This window comes from Sminthopsis crassicaudata, chromosome X (genome assembly GCF_048593235.1).
Source record: "Sminthopsis crassicaudata isolate SCR6 chromosome X, ASM4859323v1, whole genome shotgun sequence".
Taxonomy (NCBI): Eukaryota; Metazoa; Chordata; class Mammalia; order Dasyuromorphia; family Dasyuridae; genus Sminthopsis; species Sminthopsis crassicaudata.
The window spans coordinates 22,584,881-22,609,953 of NC_133623.1; the positions used below are offsets into that span (position 1 = coordinate 22,584,881).

General features: G+C 39.8%; 1 protein-coding gene across 1 annotated transcript in view; it reads left to right on the forward strand.

Moving 5' to 3' along the window:
* Window positions 1–25,073, forward strand: part of HDX (highly divergent homeobox) — a 102,050-nt gene that overhangs the window by 18,109 nt on the left and 58,868 nt on the right. The window contains 3 exon segments of the mRNA XM_074278324.1: window positions 10,310–10,456; window positions 15,432–15,494; window positions 15,496–16,545. Of these exon segments, the coding sequence (XP_074134425.1) occupies window positions 10,310–10,456; window positions 15,432–15,494; window positions 15,496–16,545 (1,260 nt within the window).

The window sequence follows — 25,073 nt, forward strand, 5'->3', positions numbered from 1 at the left end:
AGCATTGGCTTTCACACTTCCCAAAAGGGGGATGTACTCAACCTTCCCTGGCATTTCTTAGAGGAGAGACTAGCTCATATTTGCTTATCCTGCCTCCTATTTATCCATCTGTGGTAGGGATCTTAGGCCATAGAACAATACTGATTCCCAGGAGAAAAGATCACCTGGTTTTGACCAGATGTATTTTTCCTATGGTACTGTTGCTGGGCCATTGGCAAAAGGAAGGATGGTGCTCAAAAAATAATGTTTGGCAATCACCAACTGTGCAAAACCTTCAGTAAGAACAGACTTTGGCGTTTTGTTATGTTTTTAAACTACGCTCTCACCACCCTGCCCATTTTGAGAAGAATTGATTGATGATGGGGCAGGCAAACTCTGGAGTGTGCATTGAATCCATAATTCAAAGTATTTGCACCCAGATGGTTGAGTGGATGTTGAAGACTGGCAGCGATGGAAGACACCTATATGTGAAAGACAGTGATTATTTAGTATAATTCTGAAGGGAGCTTGACATCAGCAATCTTGTTTGTGGCTCAGCTTTTCATTTACAGGTATTAATTTGAACTTCTCATTTGGCTCAGAGCTGAATTTTTTTTTTTTCCTTAAGGGCAGCTATTGACTTCCAAGACAAACTATATTAGGTGTGTTTCTTCATATTAGGAAATCCGTGAAATTGCAAGTGGGCTTCTGATGAGTTATCAGTTGAATGTTCTCCCATCGATTGGCTTTTCTAGGGAATAGCTATTCTAGATCCATCTGTTTATTTTTTATCCATCCATTTATTTTATAACTTCACTGTCTGTGAAAAGAGACTAAAGCTTAAATTGTGTGGGATTTCACAGCATTAGAGATCTGGTTAACCCTTTTCTGGTGGGCCAAAAGGAGAAAGGGTTAGGAAATATGGCATTTGAGGAAAAAAAAGATGCCCTTTTTGTTTTAACCCTCATTGCCTGTGCAGCATCTTCCAGATATGACTTGCTTAGCACATATGGAGATTTCCAGTGTGGTAGTTTGAGAGCAGATATTGTTATTCCAGTCAGTACTGTTGTTATAATGAAATTTATCTTTTCATAGGCTAGAAATTACAGACTCATAGATTATTAGAGCTGGAAGGGACCGGAGGGAACGTTTAGTCCCAAATTCCTCATTTTGCAGATGAGGAATTGATTTTTTTTTCTTTTTTTCCCCCAGAGTTAGCAGATAACTCTGTTTCTTCTTCAGACTAAAGATAAGATAATGACACAGTTCAGTCCTTGCCAAAAGTGGGTAGGTAATTCTCTAGCACATTACTAGAGAGACACACAAAGAGACTGTGGGTCCGTGGGTTCTTTGCCTTTTATAGGCTTTTCTGAGTCCAGTTCAATTTGTTTCTTCCTCTGGCTATACTTAGAGCCCCTAATCTTTGGAATCAGGAAAATGCACAGTCATGTGAAGAGGAAAGGGATTCTTCTTCTTTCCTTTGCTACACTTCTTTGTACCCCTTTATTTGAGTTCAGCAGAGAGTTCCATGTTGGGTAGATCACTGAGCATTGCAATCCCCTTCAACCAGTGTGATGAAGTGGATCAAGAACTGACCTTGGAGTCAAGAACACCTTAGTTTAAATCCTGCCTCAGACACTCAATAGGCAAGTGACTGTGGGCCTGGCATTTCTTTTCCCTAGGTCTCTCAGTTGCCTTATCCCTTATCTAAAGTGAGGGATTAGATTGAATGGCCTCCTCTAAGGAATCTCCCAACTGTTCCCCCATTATCCTTTGCAGCTTTAAGCACAGGAACACCTGACCACTGAATAGACTCTGACCACTCCCTGATCTTGGTAACCTTGGTGTTTTTTGGAAAGACTTAGGAAGCACTCAAGTTTATTTAGCACCAGGAGCCAAAGGCTCTAGAACCAATTCAAAGGCTTATTTCTCCTCAGTGTTACTGCTTACTTGATAAAGTAATATTACTAATAACAATTTAAATATTTAATCTAATGTTTCTGTTTGACTTGTTTAATCAGCATTAAGCAGAATGAAAACTAGAGTAATGTCTCTGACATTTGGTTCATTAAGCTATTAATGGAATAAATTGTATCACTTTGCCAAAACCCCTACTGGCAGGATCTTCAAATATGCTGATTTTAATCAAACTTTATTTCCAACTCTTTCTCAGTGTGAATTGAGGGCAGTAAAATGAAGTCCCTTTTTTAACCCTACAAATGCCTTTGAGAAGAAAAGATGGTTACCATACTATCTTACCAGACACAGACACTGAGCATCCTGCTCTCTTGGGAGCATCACAAAAAGGCAAAAAGGAAGTAAGAAGGAGAGCTCTGAATGGCCAAAGGGGAAGCCACCTAGTTCCTGAAAAATTCTGAGTTTTTCTCATAGGCAGGCAGGATCTTCAGGGCTCAACTTCAAAACTCTTTGCTCTTTATGAGCTGGATTAGTTGATATTTCTGAGATTAATGAGAAAAATGGAAGGGATGGAGTTAGGGATGAATCCATTGAAAAGTAATTGTAATTGCTAGCAGTAAGGAAGAGATTGAAAATATATGTGTAGTATATTTAGTAGTGTGTGTGTGTTGTATATATATATGTGTGTGTGTGTGTATATATATGTGTGTGTGTGTGTGTGTGTGTGTGTGTGATTGTGTGTGTATGGATTGTATGTATCAGCTTAAAATTAACCTGTGCCTGTTCAGAGTATTTGTGGGACAAATAGCCCTTCACATGTTCAATAGAACCTGTGCCATTTGCTGTATGAGGTAATCTAATCATTGTGAAAGCACCTAGCCAGGACACCTACCTAGATCTTTACCTTGCCCTTCTAACTCTAATTGCAAGATGTGTGACTCTGGGTAAAATGATTTACCCCTCAAGGCTAATTTTCTTGTGAGAAGTTTTCACTAAGCTTTTACATCTTAATTCTGTGATTATAATTATAAGATCTCAAGAAAATCTGTTTAGTATCTTCCCTCAGAGAAGACGGGGAAATAGAGACTGCTTTTTTGAAATATTTCGACAACAAATGGAGGAAACAAAAAAAGCTTGAGTGCTCACAGGGGTGACTCCTCTGCTATCTGGAAATCTTGGTTATGAGAATGACTTGTTCACATGCTGGTTCTCAGGAGTAGAGGCTTTGATCACTATGTTTTTACATAACAAAAAGATGTTTCCAAAAGATTCTTAAAGAACATGGTCATTCTGTGATCTACTTTATGACAGCTGGCCCTTACGTAGAATGTTCTAAGGCTTGCAAAATTTACCATAATTCTTTTATCTGAACTTCCTGATAACTCTGTGAAATAGATATTGTCGGCATCCCTATTTGAAACTGAAGACTGTAAAGAAGTTGGAGATGGAGAGGCTCACAGAGGTTAAGTTGCTCAAAATCTTGTAGTTAGAAATTGTCAGGGATGGGATTTGAACCCAAGCTTTCCTGCCTCTCAGCTTAGCACTCCATTAGTCATACCGCACAACTTAACATAGATTTCCTGCTTTTGTAATACCTTCAAAAGTTGAATGATTTGCAAAATAGCCTAGGAACACTGACCCCAAAAATTAGATGGGAAGGTGGACTCCTGGAGAAGGGTGGTGGAGGGGCAGGAACATGGTGGGTCACAACAGCCAGAAAAAGTCACCAAAGAGTTGAAGCTTGGGTAGTGGAGCCTCATGACAAGGCCCCTTTTGACCTCTCCTCATTACATGGGTGTGGATATCTAATAATCACAAATTGAAACTGTGCTATAGGTTTTTTTTCCAATTATTTCAAAACTGATTATGGATAATAAGATTGTAGGTCTGGAGCCAGAAGGGACATTAGAGTTCCTCATTTTACAGCTGAAGAAACTGAGGCCTCAGGAAGTGCTCCAGGTCCTAGGTCAGTAAGTAGGATATCAGTCTAACTCTTTAGATACTTTTCACCATGCCAACAGCAAGGAGGATTAAATCTTGATATTTTATTTCCAGAGAGAACACCAGATTCACAGAATAGCATGCTCATTTTTTGTTCTGCCCTAAATCAAAATGCATTGATATTACCTTTTAGCAGTTGAGATCATACTCTTCTCTAAGGAATGGTACACAAAGCCCAATAAAACTAAAGTTTATTTAACCTTTGGGAAGGAGCAGTACTTTGGCATTGATATTATGGGTTAGGAATCTGCTATAGTACAGACCATCCATCCTGTTTCTCTCTTTTTTTTGTATAAATAATTATATGAATAGGAAAGTTTCAAACAAAAATTTGGTTAAGGAAAATATTTAACTGAACTGAATAATACTCCATTTCCTGGCATTCCTGTTCTAAAAGCCTCTTGATCATGCTTCTGCATGCTTGATGTGGTATTTGAACCCTGTGTACTTCTGCATAATTTGGACAAATAATAAGCCTTTTAACCTCTCTGGTTTTTATTACTTAAGTTTACCTGAGTGCAGTCAAGACCATATCATCTTGATCCCTTGGGGATTGAATCATTCTGAAGAGGCAGATTTTTAGGATAGCTTATGCTGTGTTTTACATCCATTAAGCTCTTTAAACACAATAAAACATTTTAGCCATTTTTTGAGTGGAAGTTATTCACCATGTCTGGAATGCTCTTTCTCGTCACCTTTACCTCCGGTCCCCTTCTTCCATTAAGAAGCAGCTTCATGGACCACTTTCTATGGGAGGCTTTTCCTGGTCCCCCAGTTGCTAGTGTTTGTCCCTCTATAATTGCCTTCTATTTACTCTGCATGTATCTTATATGGACCTAGTTATTTCCATGTTCTCTCCCTCTTGACATAGAATGTAAGCTCCATGAGGGCAGGGACTCTTTGTTTTTTTCTAGTTATTCCCAGCATGTGGCACAGCTCCTGGCACACAGTAGGCATTTTAATAAATGCTTGATGGTTTATCACACATACGTCTGACTTGCTTAAATAGGGCCTATAAAAGATAATTGAATTTTCTTCTTTGATGACTCACTTACCTTATGAACATTAATTATAGTTTCTGCATAGGGGAGATGAGTCCTACTCTTTTTGATAGTATATGTTTTTATATTTCCATGCCACCTTTCATTCATAAAGTGCAGATATTGTGCCAACTATCTCTGGGAATTATTAGAGCAGTTATTTCTTCATTGCATTTAGCTCCAGGGTGAATTTCCCCAGCAGTTTAAGTCCAAGATAATGACAGTTTGGGGCAGGAGATGAACAGTGTTTACTTTCGATCCAAGCTACATGGAGAATTTACGTTGGTAGAAACTTGTTTTGGTAGACGTATTAGCTCTGATGAAGAATGGCCCTAGCTCTTCAGTGACCTTGTACTGTCAGGACTTAAAATCCATGGCTTAAAGCTTGGGATTCATTTGCCAGCAGGATAAAGTGTCTGCCTTTCAGGGTAAAGCTGTGAAAATAACTGGATTCTTGGAGTGTCCCAGGAAAATTCCTCGTCATATTCAAACACCTCTGCCCTCCCCCCCTCCCCATGCTGTGCTTATTGTTTAGTCATTTTAGCTGTGTCTGTGACCCCTTTTAAGATTTTCTAGCTACAGCTACTGAAGTAGTTGGCCATTTCCTTCTCCAGCTCATTTTACAAACAAGGAAATTGAGGCAAACAGGGTAAAAATGACATCTTCAGGATTACACAGCTATTAAATACCTGAGGTCAGATTTGAACTCACGAAGATGCTTCTTGTGGACTTCAGTCCCAGTACTCTATCCATTGCAGTGCCACCCAGCTGCCCCACACTTTAAAAAATGGTCATATTTGACATGTCTTTAATGAAGTACTGTTTTAGCTTTCAGCATAAAGAGGGAGAAGATTGTGGGTGCTAGACTGTCTCTGCTTAGACTGGAATTGTAATACTATTTGCTCTAGAATGAGACTATGTACACAGTGCATTTCTCTAGTCTTAAGTACCTGAAATCTCCAAAGGGCATAAGTATAAATTAATCTCAAAGCAATTACTTGGCATGTTCACAAGCTCACAGATTTAGCTTGAAAGGGAGAGGAGAGGTCAACCAATCCAGTCTCTTGATCTTAAGAGCTGAGGAGAGGAGTCCAGAGAGGTTAAACTACTCCCTTAAGGTTACAAAGGTAGTAGGTGACCTGTTCCTCCAGCATGGCTTTACAGAGAGGCTCCCAGTACAATGTCTTTTTTTTTTTAATTGGATTTTATTTTTACAAAAATCTTATGCATAGGTGATTTTCCAGCACTGACAATTGCAAAACCTTTTGTTTCAACTTTTCCCCTCCTTCCCCCACCCCCTCCCCTAGACGGCAGGTTAACCAATACATGTTCAATATGTGAAAGTATAAGTTAAATACAATATATGTATACATGACCAAACAGTTGTTTTGCTGTACAAAAAGAATCAGACTTTGAAACAGTGTACAATTAGCCTGTGAAGGAAATCCACAATGCAGGCGGATAGAAATAGGGGGATTGGGAATTCCATGTAGTGGTTCATAGTCATCTCCCAGAGTTCTTTCCCTGGGTGTAGCTAGTTCAGTTCATTACTGCTCTATTGGAACTGATTTGGTTCATCTCATTGTTGAAGAGGGCCACGTCTGTCAGAATTGATCATCATATAGTATTGTTGCTGAAGTATATAATCTCCTGGTCCTGCTCATTTCACTCAGCATCAGTTCATGCAGCTCTCTCCAGGCCTTTCTGAAATCATCTTGTTGGTCATTTCTTACAGAACAATAATATTCCATAATATTCATATCCGGTACAATGTCTTGATTTGTTTGGCTTAGTCATTCTCTCCTAAGAAGGTACAATTATTTGATCCATTTATATCATGTAAACCTGTGGAGGGAGGAATTGCCTTTTTTTTTTTTTTTAAGTTTTATTTTGGTGGACACTGAGGTCTAAAGCAGCGGGTTAATACCCCAAATCACTGTGTGTCAGCAAGAGCAGGGTTAGGAGATGGTTCTGATTCATGTAATGGAGAGGAAATTGGATTTGGAGTCAGGAAGGATGTGGACTTGAATCCTACCAAGTCAGTGTCTCTCAGCTTCAGTTTCTTCATCTATAAAATAGGGATGAGAGTAGTCACAACACTTCCCTTTTGTGATTGTGAGGTTCCATTGAAGTAATATTTTCCAAGGGTTTTGCAGATGTTAAAGTGCTATATGAATCAGTCAGTCAGTTACCCCTCATTTAGGATCTACTATGTGCCGGGCACCGTGCTAAGCCCTGAGTCAGTGAATTCTTAGGAATTTGTACCCAGTTTAGTGCTATTCCCATTCAATTACTGTGCCCAGTCTTTTCTTAGCTTTTGACAGTTACCTCAGGAATATTTTGAAGTGGTAATACAGCAAGGAAAAGGCCTAGTTGTTCTAATAATGCTAGTAAGAAAAAACCCTTAATTTGCCAAATGCTTTTGCATACAAGTAACACAGTTGCTGCATGTTATCATAATCTGTTTTTGGCTTATCCCTTTCCCAGATTGTAAATTTCATGAGGATAGAAACCATATCTTATCTAAATCTCTTTCCCCAGAACCCAGCACAGTGCTTTGTTATCCTGTTCCGAGCTAAATAAATGTTTGTTGAGTGAATACTTCATTTCTTTCAGTCCTCAGAATAGCCTTTTGAGATAGATTGGAAAGATGGTGCTATTTCCATTTTACCCGTGAGGAAACTAAATCTCAGAAAGGGAAAATGATTTTTTGTTTTTGTAGTCATGATATGGGGATTCTCTTTGCCCTTATCCTCAGAATTGAGCTTCAGGCTGGAGTCCCAGATAGAAAGGCTGAGGACGTGATCTGCCTTTTGACTTACCTAAGGACATAGCACATTTTTCATTATTTAGTTTCTATTTTTTCCTTTTCTTTTTCCTTTTCCCATGTAGCCTAATGCCTGTGGGATCCCCAATGTGATTTTTTTTCTTCTGCTTTTGATAAATAAGAATCCTACCTGTAAGAGTAAGATTGTAAAAAACTTGTCTTGCTGATGATTCAGAGCTTTAGCTGAACAGTTGGGTATCTTGCTTCTTCACTGCCCAAGATAACTGGGGTGGGTGGAGATAATGACAACTTATCTTGTTCTTGTAGGGTTATCTAGTTGTTGTGGGAAAGAATTAGCTTCCTTTAATTTGGAAGATAAATAATAGATCTCCTGAGCAAAGTGGTCTTCCTGCTGATGCTACTGAATTTATGGAGAAAATGGAAAAGGTCACGGTGTTGTCTTTTACCAGAGCTGGAGCCACTGTATTTAGCTAATAGTGTCAGTAATGGAGAACCTGCTGGGATTTGTGAGACTGCCCTCACGATTGAGAAAGTGGCCATTATTTTCCTGGAGTCATGCCAATAGGAAGACATCTCCCCCAATTTGGACACGTGCTGTCCCACCTAGGTGTCGTCCATCGCCTTCCACTCCTAGGCTTTATGCTACCATTACTGTCCCGTTAGGGAGGGGCAAAGCTGCAGCAGTAAATGCCCACCACGAATATAAATTGACCACTGTGATTTAAATGGACTGTATCCCACCAGTGCCTTGTAAAGTGCTCTGCACATTTCTGGTGCATAATAAAAGTATGTTAAATTGAACCGGTTCTAGCTAAACCCCAAAGGAACACAACTACATTGCTTCAACAGGTGACTATAGCATTTCCATTGGAAAATCACGAGCCCCACTCACCTGAACAACCTGCCGAAATGAATATATTTTTATAAAACCAAAGAGAAAGGCTCTCATCTCCCAATGACTACAAGATCCTACAGTTTGTTCAGATCAGGAGAAGTAGGCTGCCTTGTTGGCACACCAGATCTCTTATCTCCCAGGTTCTTTCCTCTTGGGAACGGAAAGGAGTTGGGGTTCTTGGAGGTGGCAGCAGTGGTAGTTAGCCGACGCTTTTGTAGATGATGCCACTGCCCACTGACCCAAATATGCTGGAAAATCCCCCTCATGTGGCTGGGGACCTTAAGGAGACCCCTCTTCATGAAACAGATGGACACTTGGGTTTCTGAACTCACCAGGCCAATCGGGGCAGGGACCCAACTATCCTCCCCTTTCTGGTACCCCACCACTCCACTTTATTCTTACCATAAGTCTCCTGGAGGTAGGGAGATGCGTGTGTGTGGGCAAAGAAGGAAGGCAGGTACCCTGTCAGCTGCTGAGGAAAGCAGGCATTATGGGTCCTTTCTCATTTCTTCACTGGACTGGTTGTTTAAACTCTTCTGAGAAGGGAAAATCAATTTCAGTTCATATGCCCATGTACTGAGTGGTCTCTATTTACAGTTGCCAGGACAGACTTCCTTCTGATTTGGCTATAATATTGTTGTTTCTTGGGGACATTGGCTTCTTTCTTCCCCTGTTTCTTCTTGGGTTTTTTTTTTTTTTTATGATCCATTCTACTTAAGACAGACTTGCCTTCTTTTAGAAATATTCATTTCAGTGACCACTCCAAGAAAGATCTGGAGTTTGCCTTGGCCAGAATCTAGGAATTGTCCTTTTCTGAAATACACAAGTAAAATACACTTATTCTAAAGGAGGAACCTGTCATCTCTCAGTGGCAAGTCCATGGTTGTTTTCCCTTTAGGATTAAAACATCTAGCCTGTGGTGCAAGAAGAAAGTATGCTTTGTTTTTCCTTGCAGTCTAATTAAGATCCAGTGTTAATTTAACCTGAAGGGGCATAGATTAAATATGGCTTATTTTCCATTGAATGTGCATGATTTGGGATTTTGATTTCTATGCTTTATATGGATATCAAAATCACAACATTGGTTAGTACTGCTGAAAGAGCCTCCCACTCATACCTGGCAGGTTATTTGACAATATTTCCATAAACATTATAGCTTTAAAGGAGAGTATTTTGGTTTTTCCCCAAAGGACAACTTTACTCCCGGAAAGAAGGAAAAATAAAAACACTGATTTGTTTCTGGTTGTAAGACAGATATCTGTCAGACATGGTCTTACCTGACTGAGAACAGCTATTGGTCTTGGTGGAAACTGACCAAGTATGGCCATAATGATGCCAACCTTTACTGGCCATGTATGTATATTGCTTTTGGTGAAAAAAGCCCTATTTCTTTCTTTTTTTTTTTCATCCATTAAACTAACCAGATAAGGACTCTCCATTTATTTGGCAGTCTTTTAAGTCGATACTTTCTCTGAACAAATACAGTAAGTCTTCACCTGATGTGCATTTTATCAGCAAGAGCTGTCTCCCCATAGCCCAAGTAACTTATTGCCCTTTAGTGGGGATTAATTCACTGAGAAAAGCCTTTTAGCTTGGTAGCTTGAACTTGTCCAGATAAATGAGAGCCTGCAAATTCGTCCGTCTCAAACGATTGCTTCCAATGTTCAGAGTATCTTCTTTTATTTTTAGATGAATCTGCGTTCGGTATTTACTGTAGAGCAACAAAGGATTTTGCAGCGTTATTATGAAAATGGGATGACAAATCAAAGTAAAAATTGCTTTCAGCTCATATTACAGTGTGCGCAAGAAACTAAGCTGGACTTCAGTGTAGTCAGGGTAAGTACAGAGGTCTTCCACCCTTGAATTGACACCATTTCATAACAAATGATATTTGTTTAAAGTGAAACCAACTGCTGGGCATGATGAAGGCACTGACTTTCTCAAGAACTTTGTATAACTTAATGCTAATTTTTGTAGTGAGAGCACTCCACCTGTAGTCTGTATTGATGTTCCTGTGAATGTCTTGGGAGCATGAAAGTCTTTGTTGGGGGAGGATGGGGGGGTGGGCAGATCTTACATGGAATAAATGAATTTCTTGAGGGTTGCTTCTTCCTTTTTGGCTATCATTAAGTCTTTAATGAAATTTGACCTTTTCCTAAAGATTGATTTCAGTTATCTGAGGGGCCCCTGATGTGCCTGACCCAGTGTTCCCTATTCTGTGGATGTAGCTCTCCCAAGAAGTCTGTACACCTGATACAATCAAATGGCCACAGGCACTGGTGGCACTGACATTTATTGATCTGTTTTAGGAAAAGATTTTCTTTTTGGTTTTTAGTTTGATAAAAATATATTCATTTCATCAGGTTGTTGAATGAGTTGGGCATTCCCAGAAAAACATGGCCTTGCAATGTGAATGATCATTTTGCACCCAGAGCAGTTGAGTTGTCTTAATCATACTTGTTAGCCATTTTAGAGAAACCAAGCAATATACATGCCAAAAAGCCTCAATCCAGTGGGTTAGTGGGGGGCAAACCTCAAATTCATCAATCCTTTCATACTTGTTCATAGAAGCTCATCTACCCTCTGACACCAAAGTCAGTGGGGCAAAGAAGAGCAGATTTCTTAACCTTGGCATTCTTTTAGAGTAATTTGAGAGAGAGAATGTACGTCCTATTTTAATGTATTTTTCTGTGGAATGTCTTCAAAGAAATTTAAAGATTGAAATCTCTTCTCAAACAGAATACTTTGGAGAGTACATTTCCTTCAATCAGAGAACATGTTCTTTTCAAATAGGGATTTGTATCACTAATCATAGGAAAAACAAATTGAGAACATAGCTTTCCTGTTTGCTAAACTCAACCTTCAACCAAAATAGATTTATGTGAGGACCAGAATGTATTCCCTGGGTAGCACAGTGTTGTATTGCAAAGAATACCTTGACTTAACCTTGTAGTTGTTTTTTTTTTTTTTTTTTTTTAATAAATAAATAAAAGAAAAAAAAAAAAAGAAATCATTTTGGAAAAAAAAGTGGCTATTATACAAGCCTCCTCTTGGTTGTATTTAGGGTATTTAATAAAAAAGAATAAGTAATAGTAGCTCAGGTTGATGAGATCCCATTTTGTCAGATCAAATTCTCATTTTTGAAGTGTGACTTCCTTTTGTTTTTTTCTCCCTTTTATCTTCCAGTTACTTTGATGTAAAAAGTGTTCTTGGGCAGTTGTATGGCAGACTCTTAGCTTTCATATTTCCAATTGCTCATTGCAATCTTCCTCTAATAACTTGTTTTTTTGTGCTTGAAAATCGAGAGTGCGTTAAAATACAAAGATGTAGAATTGTGCTGTTGCCAGTGCCAAAACAGGGAATGGACTTAATGGGAATAAAGAAAATCGATGCCTTCAACATAAATTTACAAATAAGATTTGAACCAAAGCATTAGAAATTTGTAAAGTTTTATGCATGCTCACCATTCCAGGTTAGTGTAAAGAATACAGAAATTCATACTTTTGAAACCACACTCCAACAGGACTTGGGTGATTTTTCCAGGCCAGGCTGAAGAGAACTGTCAAGCCTTCACCCCTGCTCTGAGAGAGACACAGAGAGAGAGAGAAAGGGAGGAAGGGAGGGAGGGACGGGAAAAGAGAGAGATAGAGATAGACACATAGACACAATAAGACAGAGACAGAGGAAAAGAGAGAGTTGGGAGAGAATTTGGTCTCCTTTCTTTCAGTCGTTTATGCATTTGATTCACAGTACCCCTTCTCCAAAGAACTCCAAATCTCTGGTTCAGAGAGCTTGTAAACAGCATTTCCTACATGAAGATTTTCAAATATTAGACCAACAAAATGACAAGAAATCTTGTGTGAGACTGGAAGAGAGAAGGGGAAGAGGGTCACTGAGAGGAAGTTGCTAAGCATCAAATTGAGTTTAAAGAGATGTGTATGGAAACGAAGGGTCAGCATCAGAAAAATCTTGCTTTTGTGTTCTGTGTAGCGTTGCTTTGTCAGCTCTTAACCAAGATTCTAATATTATCACTTGACCCATTTGTCCATCTCAGAACAATAGAACATTTGTATAGTAGAATAGTGTACATCAAACATACATGCTTGAGCTGTTGACTTCTTCCTAAGACTCAAACTTTTTTCTGTTTTCCTATAGAAATAACAGTTAGACCTTGGCTGATGCAGAACCCTTGGGGAATGAGTCATTCTGGATTGCTGAGGGTTTACTCCACCATATGAATTGTTTGCTTTTTTTATGTCAACCATTTTGGAAAGAGATCTTCCTAAATTGTATTTCCCACTTCCTTGCATTCTCAAACAAAGGATATTGACCATCATTTAACCTTTCCTTGATGACTCAGAGGCATCACCATGAACATCAATCACTGTACACTGCTGTGAAACAGTGACGCCCTCAGGGCCAATTAGTGTGTTAGGGCCCTTTGCCTCACACTCCAAGGCCCCCAAGAACTGCAGTTCTTTTTCAATTCTTTTGTCTGCTTCTGGTAGTTAGGGTTTTTTTCCGTCCTTTGTCAGGCTGTCAGATATCACTTCTCACTTCTGTCTATAGTAGCCCATCTCATCTACCTTTTGAAATGGCACTTTTAATCTGCTGTGGGTTTGTTAAACTCAAAAACCAAGCTCCTTCGAATTGTGTGTAAAGTAGTAGGAAAGAGGCTCCCAGTGAGGACCTGAGAGAATTTCTTGTGAGCACATGCATGAGTTTCAGTGCACAGGCTTTTGTGATGATGTCTTTTGGCTGCTTGGAAATCTTTGGGGTTTTTTTGCCTACTTTTTGAAGCTCAGCTTTATTCTATATGGACAAGTTTTCTAACTCTTTAGGATTTTTATATAATTTAGTTTTTGCCATGTGCCTCTTTCAGTTCTCCAATGTAACAGTACAAAATAACCCTTAAGTTTCCAGTGTTTTCAGGTTATTCTGCATGAACCCAATTCAAGTTTGCATGGCAAAAAAACCATGGTGCTTCAGAGATGGAGGGTGGCGGGGAGCAGATTTGTTCCAAAACTTCTCTCCAAGAAGCTGGGGCTAACCATTTCAGAGTTTCTTAGAGAATTAGGCATTTTGTGCCTGCTTAGTATAAGGCATTATACTAGGCTTTGGAGATACATTAAGGGAAAAAAAATCACACAATCTCTGCCCTTTAGAAACTTGGTATGGGGCTGGAGAGGAAATGAGGGAGTTGGGAATACACCATGAAGCCTAGTTAAGGATTATAAAGATAGGATGTGATAGGGGAAAGAAGAGAGCCAGACAAAATGCTCCAGGACTATTTGGAGAGGAAAAAGACACTAAGCCGAGGAGGATCAGGGAATACTTCAGGGAAGAGACTTTTCTGTTTTAATGTTTCCATTTTTTCCCCTCTGTTTTAAAATCATAAGATTTGTAGTGAGAAGGGACCATAGAGATAATCTAATTCAACTCCTCCATTTTTTAGATATAGACACTAAGAATTACTTATCTGTTTGTTAGATGAATGTATATATATAGCATGGTGCCCATGTTTAATTTTCTAAATTAGAGAAATCACCAAAAGGTTGCCAGATACCAATAAAATTTAACATATTTCTACGTGGGATCAACATGAAAATGGAAGTTTTGTTTACTTAGTTATTAAAGCCAAAGACACCGAACGTAGATATTTTTCCCCTTTGGACCCTGCTTTAAAATATATCTTTGCCAGAATAGTTTTGCTAGACAGTTTTGCTCAGCCATTGCAAGACTTCTAGGATCCCAAAATTTTCAAGATTTTTGAGCTGATCTCATCCCCTCATCTCCAATCCAAAGGCTTTCAAATGAGGCCTTTGCAGAGCTCTTAGTATTCAACAGTGGTACTCTAGAGGCTTTTCTTCTGCTCTTTACTTCAGCTCAATCAAAACAAGTTTGAAGCCGGCATAGCGGCCTTGGTATTGTCTTCATTTGGACAAAAGCTGGTCATCAAAGCACAGGCCCCTCTTTCTAGAATTTCTCAACAGGCACAAAAATGCCAACAATGTTTCAGGTGGTGCTAATGCTAACTCACAGTTATCTAGCACTTTCAGTTTTATGCTACACCCATGGGAGGCAGGGAAGAATCATCTGGGGCCTGAATCTCACAATAACAGATGTGACAGCTCCCTCTTTCTGATACGACCTACAAATTCTCTGTAACTTAGTCTTAGAGAGTTGAGAGGGGGAAACCCCCTGAGAAGTTAAGTGATTTGCCCAGTAGTAGTTGGTGTCAGATACAGAGCTGGTCCACCACATCTTAGTATCTTTTTTGTATATTATTGTGTAGTATTATCTTCATTATACATATGAAGAAACTAGAGCTCAGAAAAGTTTTTTTAAAATTGTTTAGTGTTGCTTGTCCAGTAAGTGGAACTGCCAACAATCAAACATAGGTGCCTTCTGACTTGAGGTCCAGTATTCTTTCTGTTCCCTCACTTCCATTTTTAGACTAGCATTGGTCTTCTGTCTTGTATAAATTAACATTAAAAAAACAACAAGTAAATCTTACCAAGAATCAAAGCACGATGCAATTGAGGCTTGGCCATCATAAAACATCTTCCTTATATAAAGGCTAGGTGCCACAGTACACTTTGGAGAAGGTTTGAAGTATCCACCAAGTGTCTGTGTATACTCTGATCATAATTAATTTTTGGAGAGATCTTTTATTTGGCTCTTCTTATCTTTTAGCTAAAAGTGGTCTGATGGGAAATGTGAACACAGTTTATTTTTTAAAGAATGAAGCTTGCTTGCCAGCTGTTAGGGTCTTTGGTTTTTCATATGGATTTTTTTTTTGTCTTTCCAGACTTGGGTTGGCAACAAGAGAAGAAAAATGAGCAGCAAGAATGCAGAGTCTGGATCCTCAACCCCAGGGGACTATACCTGGTACCCCTCAAGCATCTCCAGACATGGCTGTCAGAAACATTGTCAATGTCAATGCCACTCGACCCCCAAGCCAGCAGTCTTCTTGGGCTTCTAACAATGATGTCATAGTGACTGGTATCTACAACCCAGCTACTTCTTCCAGTAGGCAAGGATCCACCAAACAGACAAATGTTCAAATGACAGAAACTCATAAAATCCCCATTCAGAGATCCTTGGGGAAAAATGACCCGGAATTTCAGCTGCATGTTCCTGTGCAGAGGCAAATGGCACACTGTAAAAATGCCTCACTGCTCCTGGGTGAGAAGACAATTATTTTGTCAAGACAGACCAGCGTACTAAATTCTGGGAACACTGTATATAACCAGGCCAAGAAAAACTACGGAGGTGCCTCAGTCCAAGCTGCTGAAATGCCATTACCTCAGAAATCAACGGCGTGCCACCGACCTTGCAAAACAGAACCCATGGGGGGCCAAAGGTCATATAAGCCCGAGCATTCAAGTCTCATGCCACACAGCTCATCTGGACAAAGGGCAGGTATCAGAGACCCTTACTGTAATGCCCAAAACCTGGAAATCCGAGAAGTGTTTTCATTGGCGGTTAGTGACTATCCACAAAAAATGCTTGGAGGGCAACCCATACACAAGCCTAGCTCAGCAGAAGGGAATTACCTGTCCATTGCAATGGAGACGGGTGATGTTGATGATGAATATGCCCGAGAAGAAGAGTTGGCCTTGATGGGAGCCCAGATCCCAAACTACTCACGGTTTTATGAAGGCAGTTCCCTTCGAGCTGAGAACCAAAGTGCAACTTTGACTGGACCAGGAAGAAATATGGCAAATTCACAATTGGTGAATGCCAGAGACTTGCCTGACAATGTACTCTATCACAGAGACTATCACTTGGCCCCACGGACCTCATTGCATACACCATCCAGTACACTGTACAGCAGTGCTAATCCATCACGAAGTCATTTTTCTCCACATTTTGTATCATCAAACCAATTGAGGCTGTCACAAAACCAAAATAATTATCAGGTAATTTGCAAGTTTTGTTTCCTTGGTTTTTGTTGTTGTTGTTGTTGTTGTTGTTGTTGTTGTTGTTGTGTGTGTGTGTGTGTGTGTGTGTGTGTGTGTCTTTTTGTCTGTGTGGGTTTTCTTGACAAAAGTATCAAAGTCTCTTTACTTTTGATCATTCCTCAGATTGAGTTTTGGGTCAAATATCTCATAGTTTGGAGACATCTTGAGAATTTTTTTTCTCTTCAAGGCTTGGTGTTTTGGTGTCATATCCTGGAGAATCTTGTATTTCCTCTGCCCTTTTTAGAAATGCTGACTTTTTTCCATTGAAGATAGTCATTTTAACACTTTGGCAGATTTCCCATAAGGTTTGAAATGTGGTTGATTTGTCAGGAAATGGTGGCAGCCTTATGGGAAGTACAAAGCTTTCTGTCACTAAAATTGGATTGAATTAGCTAGTTACATCCTCTTTAACCTGGATTGTTCCTTTAAGGCAAGGGTCCATAGCCTGGGGGCCATGAATTTTTGAGGAAAAAACAAGTTCTGCTAACCATATTTCAATGGAACTGGTTTCTTTTGCAATGCTCTGTATTTTAATCTTTTAAAAATTTGAAAATTCTGAAAAGGGCAAAATCCCAGAGATGTCCAGAGCCAAATTAAGATGAAGAAATCTGCTTTAATAAGGCCTATGCCTGCAATTTAGATAGTCACCACCACATGGATGGGTGCTGTGTTCAAATACAATGCAAAGATGATTTCAATTTTCCTACTAGTCCCTGAGGGCTGATGAGAAACTATTGATATCTGTTCCAGAAAGCCATCATGATAAATGTTTATCAGACTAGTTTATATAAGAACATACATCTATAGGAAATTATACAAATTAAAGGAACACTGAGGTCCAGAATTGATCTTGTTTTTTCTTGTTACTTCATTAGGCCATTTGCTAGTTAGCTACATCTCTGAGAGACTTGGTCATGGACTTCCTCATTCTATACCTGCCCCAAAGCTGCTTTGGAAATTGCTTCTTTCTGGAGCCATGATGCCTTTCTGTACCTAAGATGATGCTAGGCCATTTGCACCTATGTCATGAGATCATTTTGTCTTCCTAGTCCTAGTGAGGAAAAACTGTTCCATCCCTCTTCTTCTTCAGTGTTTATATATGGATGAAAACTCAGAGCTTGGCATATCAGCAGGTATCCTGCCCTAACCGCCAGAATAGGTAGTTCTGAGTTCCATGAAATCTGATGAGGAAAGTGCCCAGCATCTTTCTGCGGCATGATGGCTAATAAAATTGTGAATAGATAACGAATACTTACTGTATGAAAGAGAGTGCTCTAGATGGATCTCCTGGCTCTGCCATTATTCCCAGAACCCAATGGTATGCACACACTTAACACTCAGAATTGTTTGTCTGGTGGGTGGATGGGTACATGATACATGTCACTTCCATTCTGGTTCTAGCATCTGTGTAGTAGTACTTTTCTTTCATCTCTCCTCACTTTAAAAATATTTAATCAAATTTGAGCATACCTACAACCCTTCTTGGGAGACAATGATTAGCTCATTTGAATTTCTCAACAACCCTGAGGCAGGGACTCTGGTTATCATTTACAAATGAGGAAACTGAGGGATTGAAGAAATCAAATAACTTGACCCTGTCCTAGAGATAGTCACTGGTCATGACAGAATTCAATTCTACATCCCCCTGCTTCCAGGAGTAGCATTCTTTCCAGTGTGCCATGCTGTGTACAGATTGTAAGACATCCAAGGGAACCAGAGAATTTGGCATCAGATCTGCCTCGGTCCCATCTTGAAGTTCTGTCAGCTTCAGAAACAATAATCCCCAGCAGGCCTCAGAACCTACTGTGGTGACAGGGTGCTTTGGCTTGGGGGTGTTCCATCTTGAAGACTCTCTGGTCTTACCCTAGATAGAATCCACGCCTTTGGGGGAGACGTGCAGTCACATCGGGCCCAGGAGTTTGACTCACTGTGCAGTTCTCCTCAATGTCAAGCCATCTGTATATCATAGATAGGCTTACTGTGCTGATTAAAGATGAATAATTAATGACCATCTATGTGAAGAGCTTAGAGCTTTTGGAGGCAAGGTGCTATATAAATTCAAGATTTATTATTGCTATTCTTATTTTGGCTTTGAACTTACTGCATTCCCATCTCAGGGATTTCATTAGATCTTATGAGCTAATGGAAGGAAAGCACTTTGAGTCCCTCTAAAAGGCACTTTATAAACACAAAGCATCCTCATTAGTGACAGTGTTTTGGTAGTCTGTTCCTACTCTGTCCAGTATTTGTGGACTTAAGTACATCTTGTTATTACATCTTCCTCTATTTCATATGGGCCTTTAAAGACACACACAGAAAAGTTGCTTCTTTCGGTCCTTTCGAAGGGCCTTCTAGGTCCCAGGTGGACGTCTTCCCTCTCCACACCTTTTTGTCCAGTGTGATTCTCACACAGATTTTCCCCTCAGTTCCCAAACATTTTGGAAATAGAAGTATAGCCCTGCAGGGTGCATATTGACTTAGAAAACCACATATTATTAACATTGTCGATATAACATTATCTTTGTATGTATTTTATTTTGGGATAGCTAGATGACACTGTGGATAGAGCGCTGGGCCTGGAGTCAGGAAGAGTCCTCCTTGTGAGTTCAAATCCGTCTTCAGACACTTACTAGCTGTGTAATCCTGGGCAAGGCATCTAACTGCTGTTTACCTCAGTTTCCCCATCTGTAAAATGGGGATCATAATAGCCCTTACCTCCCCAGGTTTTTGTGAGAGCAAATGAGATTCTATCTATAGAGTACCTAGCACAGGGCCTGATTTACAGTAGGCACTAAAGAAGTGGTAGCTGTTATTACCTTTAAATATTTTCCAATTCCATTTGAATCTGGGGTCAACACCTCTGTTCTAGAGGACCACAATCTTGTTCTTCAGGTGTTGCCTGGGCAATAGCACGCTGATCTAGCTGCCCCTCTGTTCCCCATTCCAAGCCCAGCACCCCCCTCTGTTTCTCTCCCATTTACCTAGATGTGCACCTAGCTCATGTGTCTCACCGTGCACAGCATCTGCACAGAAGCAATCATTGACAAGCTACCCCACCTTGCTTGTACTTGCCAGTTCTGTTTCCATAACCTATGTGCAAAGGTGCTAGCCATATAGGACCCCTCCAAAGTCAGTGCTGTTTGAAGCTTTAATAGTTTGGAACTTAAAACTATGCTGACTTGAGGGATACTCTGAATATCATATTTTTGGCAATATATTCCCCGTCCCAATGTGCAAAAAGAGATGTGTCTTTCCCCCCCCCTCCCCGTCATTGCTTCAGCTTTGCCCCTGGCTGCTTAGATTAGCCAGGAGAATAGCACTGAAGGCTTGATAAGGACTCTCTTGAAGAAAAAAAGATTATCTGGTGGAAATTAAAGGAAAAGACCTCAAAGAAGTCCAGATGGTGGAGGTTCCCGGTTTGGGCCAACCTTCAGAACCATGGTGGGGTGTGGGGTGGAGAAAGGAACTGTAGGTTATACCTGTAGTATCTGGCATATCCCTCCTTCTTTTCTTCCTTTAGGGGAGAAATACCTGCTAAAACAGTATTGTTTCTGGATTTGCCAAGACTTTTGGGTCTTAAACAGACCTGTTTTCAATCCTTATTTGTTTTTATTCCTCTAAAGAGGAAATCACAGTGTGAATTTGCCAGGCCACTTACATTTAGGACAGCAGCCAGGCATGTTTTGTTTTGTTGTAGTTGGGTCTTTTAAAAAAAAATCTGTTTAAATTCCCACTTTGGGTAAAAGAGAGAAAGCTAGAGAAAATAAAAGGGGATGTACTTCCTGGAAGGAGGAGCAGCAAGAACAACAAGATGCTAGATGGGGAAAAGTTATAACTTCTCATTCAGGATTCTTGATAGTTCTGCTTAATAAAGAAAATGCTCATAATTCAGCAGATAATGATGAGATCAGTACATTTTTAAAAAGGAAAACCAAAAATGGCCATAACAAGTATCCAATGTGGCCATATTTGATCCTATTTGATAAAATAGTATATGCATTCAGGAAAAGTTACTGTTCAGAGTTCTTATAGCCTTTTTTTTTCACCCCTCAAACCAATGCATAAGGAGATAAAGTCACTCTGAATGGGGTATTGTTGAGTTCCCCTTTAATTTTGCCATTATTTTTAGCAGCTGCTGCTAAAATGAGGTTTGTATATTGTGTATTGTTCTTTTAGAATCCCATTGGAAACAGCATGGAATTCCAATTTACCTGATCTCTATCTCTTGTGGTTTGTAAAAGGTCAGCTGCTAAAATCATGTGGAAAAAAACTGCAAAGCAGCTTAGTTGTCAGTTGCCAGAGCTTTCAGGGATGCTAAAGTTTCCCAGGCACTAGTTACGGATCACTGAACAGAAGAAAAATTAATGTGCTTTAAAACTGTGTGAGTTGTTTAGCTAGAGGCTATGGTGTTGAAAGTATTATTTGTTGTTGGGGGGTTCTTAAGTCTCATTACCAAAAGACTGAATGGAGGGAAGAGGGAGAACTACAGTTTTTAAATGTCTCAAGGGAACTTTCTCCTCTGTCCACTGATACTCAGTTCCCATCCAGGAGCAGGCCCTTTTTCCTCCCGTGAGATTCTCATCTCTTACGTGATGTCCTCTCTTAGCGCTCAACATATGGTAGTTAGTGAATACTACAAGACCATATCCAGAATTCAGTCAGTCTCCCATTTATTGAGTGCCTACTGCATGCTTAGCAGCAGGTTTTATGCTATACGCGGTATTCACGTTTTCTTTCATTAACCTAAGGATTCAAAGACACCACTTCAGAAAAGCTTAGGAAACCCTGCAGATTAAACCTGAGTGATGGATATGTTTTAATACCCAGCTCATGCCAAAGCTGTAGCTGACAGAGAGGTAACGCTTTGATTTATGAATCTCTTGTTGCAGAAAGTCAGTGAGCAGCTATCTGGTTGGATGTTAGTTGAATCTTGATGATTGCTTTAGTTAATCAAATCCATTTTAATGAAACGGAACTTAATAAGATATCTACTTTTATACTTCCTATAATGTGAAAGATATTTCAGGTAGCATCTTTTTTCCCCCTTTCATAAATGGATCTGAAATATTAAAAATGGGTTAATTAACCTAGGTGCAGAATTGTTTTTCCAACTGGGTAATTTTCAAGATCAAAGGAGGAATGCTCTCTGAAGTGTGCCTTTTATCAAAGTATTGTGACCAAATTGTAGATATCCACATTAGGCACTGAACCCTTCAAAGCAGCCAATTTGGAGCAGTAGTAGAAATGCTGATATAGCCATTCATTCAGAAAACACTTACCAAACACCTGCATCATACTAAGGGCTGCTCCTAGAAGATGTATAGAGGGATTTCTTCTTAAATGACATAGTCCCTGCCTTCAAGGAGCCTACATTCCACTAGAATCTTAAATGATTAGAGTTCCTCGTTAAAACTGGCATGAGTCGATGACCCATTTTTTTTGAATCCTAAATCCTTTGAATGCTTTCTTGTCCTTTGAGGGTCAGTTTAGTTTTTGAAAATGGCCAAAAGAACATTTGTAGCCAAGGTGGGTGAATAATGTGACCGAGCAAAGTAACACAGTTGAAGGTGTTGAATGACTATAAAATAATTATACTGATTTCTGTGTGTGCTTCTGGTTCTGGATATCATTCCAGCAGGGGACGGCCCAAAAGATTTGGACTGATGGCACCCTTGCTGGATAATAAGTGTATAGTCTCCCAGAGATAGTGACTATGGAGAAGGGGAAAACATAGCTTCCAGAGTTTGGGGGCTTTGTAGTTGAGAGGGAGTTTGTTTCAAAGCACTTTGAAAACTTGACTCCTCTGCTTAATTACCAAATTATTTGTACCATGAATGTATGGAAATACAAATGTGATTTGGGTGTCCCTGAGGCTCTGTCCAATGTTCTCTTTTCTGCTCCTTTTCTACTCTTATTTGGTGATCTCATTAGGTCTCCTGGTTCCGCTATCAGCTCTTTTGACACGTACCTATCCAGCTCTAACCTCTCTCATGACTTCCAGACTCACACTACTAACTACCGATTGTATATCATGAACTGGATGTTCTGTAGACAACTCCAGTTGAACATATCTAAAATAGAACTAATTGTCTTTTCCCCCAAACCCATTGTCTTCCATGCTTTCCCTTAACTGTTACTTCTCATCACCCAGGCTCAGTGTCAGTCCTTGATGCTTTCTTCTCATCCCACACATTCGATCTGTTGCTAAATCCCGTCATTTCCACTTTGACAACATCCGTAACATACTTTGCCCTGTTTCCGTTCAGATAGCCAACAGTCTGTCATGGGCCTATATCATCCCATGCCTAGGCTACTGCAATAGTTGGTTGGTCTCCCTGCCTCAAGTTTCTCCCCACTCTAGTCCTTCCTGCATTCAACTGCCAAAGTGATCTCCCTAATCGCAGGTCTGACCCCATCATCACCATACTCCATAAACTCCACTGGTTCCCTGTTAGCTCTTGGGTCTCTTTGGTTTTATAACTAAACCTCATTTAGCCAAACTTCCTTATCTTCCTAGTCTTCTTATACTTTGTGTCTTTCCACTACAATGATGACGACGATGATGATATTAACGATTATATAGCATTTACTCCATTCCAGGCATCAAATGATCAGTGCTTACCTTCTTGCTCTTCCTTGCATGTGACTCCATGAATTTTCACGGGTTCTCCCTCCTCACTGCTACCGCCTCTCTTTCTTGGCCTCCTTTAAGATTCAGCCTTCTTTTTTCATACCTTTGCTTCCCCACTGCCACCACTAGCATGTGCCTGACCCTCTGAGATTACCTTCCATTTCCCTGCATATATCCTGCCTATACATAGCTATTTGCGATTGATAATGATGAGTTATTTGAGGATAAAGGGCTTGAGCTTTCTTTTGTATCCTTACCATTTGGCACAGGGCTTACTTAGCACATAGTAAGTACATGTTGGCTAACTAAAGCCAAGGTTAATTGAATTTGACAGTTGCTTGTTGTGGTAACTGTTGGTGACTACTTTATAAAGGAAGGAACTTAATTCTGTCCAAACTTTATTATGTGGACTTAGTATTTGTAATTTTTTTTAAAATTGTGGGACATTGGAAGTGACCAGTGCTTATGGAACTAACCCATTTTCTTAGCTACACATAATTGATTTTAACATAGAAACACATTTTTATAGTCACAGACGGGCCCTGTCACTGTTTATATAAATTCAATTACCAAGTTTATTATATACGTGCCTTTGATTATTTCAAGTATAATCTTGCGGTAGTTATTGTTTTTTGCAGTTCATTTAGTTTTACGTATTTTAAGTAGCAATTATGTATAGCAAGCTCTCAATTAGCCTCACCAAGAGAAGATAATCCAAAATTGTTGAAAATCCAAATCATTTTTATTTAGCTCAAGAATGCTAGATATCGATTGCTTTCCTTTCAGCAAACTTCCTTTCACCTTTGTACTTTCCATTACTGAGCACAGTACATGGCACCTAGTAGATGCTTAGTAAATGTCTCTTGATTGATTTAGTGATAATTTTTGCCTTATATTTTAGTTAGCTTGATTTACTGAGCACATATGCAAACTGACTAAGAATTGGGGACATCACATAGTAGGGGTAGGATAGAGCAGGACCTCTTAAGCTTTTGCCACTCTTGACCCCTTTTCGCCCAAACAAATTTTATGTGACCACAGGTCTATAAAATATATATACAAATCAAACATTAACTGATAATAAACAATGAGGGGATCACAAACCACAATTTGAGAAGCTAGGGGATAGAGTACTTATAGGAAGGTTTTCAAAACTCACCTTCACCTCCTCTGTTAAGTCATTTATCATGGCCAGTTGATTCCACCCCTGCAATATATCTCCCATCCATTTCCTTCCCTATTCCTACTGGCTCTGTGTTATTCTTTCCTTTCAGTGGCCAATTCTTCGTGACCCCATTTGAGATTTTCTTGGCAAACATTTTGGATGCAATTTCCTCCTCCAGCTCCCCTGAGGCAAACAGGATTAAGTGACTTGAATAGGGTCACCCAGCTAGGAAACGTCTGAGGCCAGGTCTGAACTCCAGAAGATAAATCTTCCTGACTTCAGGGCCAATCCTCTTTCCACTGTAGCATCCCCTAGCTTCCCCTAGCCTCTCTTTTCTCTTCCCCTTCAATCCATCCTTCCTATGCCGCCAGCATAATCTTTTCTATCTATGGATCTCCTCATATGGCTCTTCCCCCCAGATATTCATTGATTCCCTCTTGCCTTCTGAATCAAGTTTGAACTTTTTTGCCTGACATTTCCATGTCTCTTTCCAGCCTATCTCAGATCACTCTCCTACGTGTACTCTTTAACTGAATTGCCATCTCTCTGCGCCCTGAGCTGTCTTGTGTCTCGCACTTCTCTCATTGTCTTCTCTATGGCTAGAACATGTCCTCTTCCTTCCTTCCTCTTCTTTTAAGCTCCTGTCCATGCTTTTAAAAGTGTTTTAAAACCTCAGGCCATGTCTTCCAT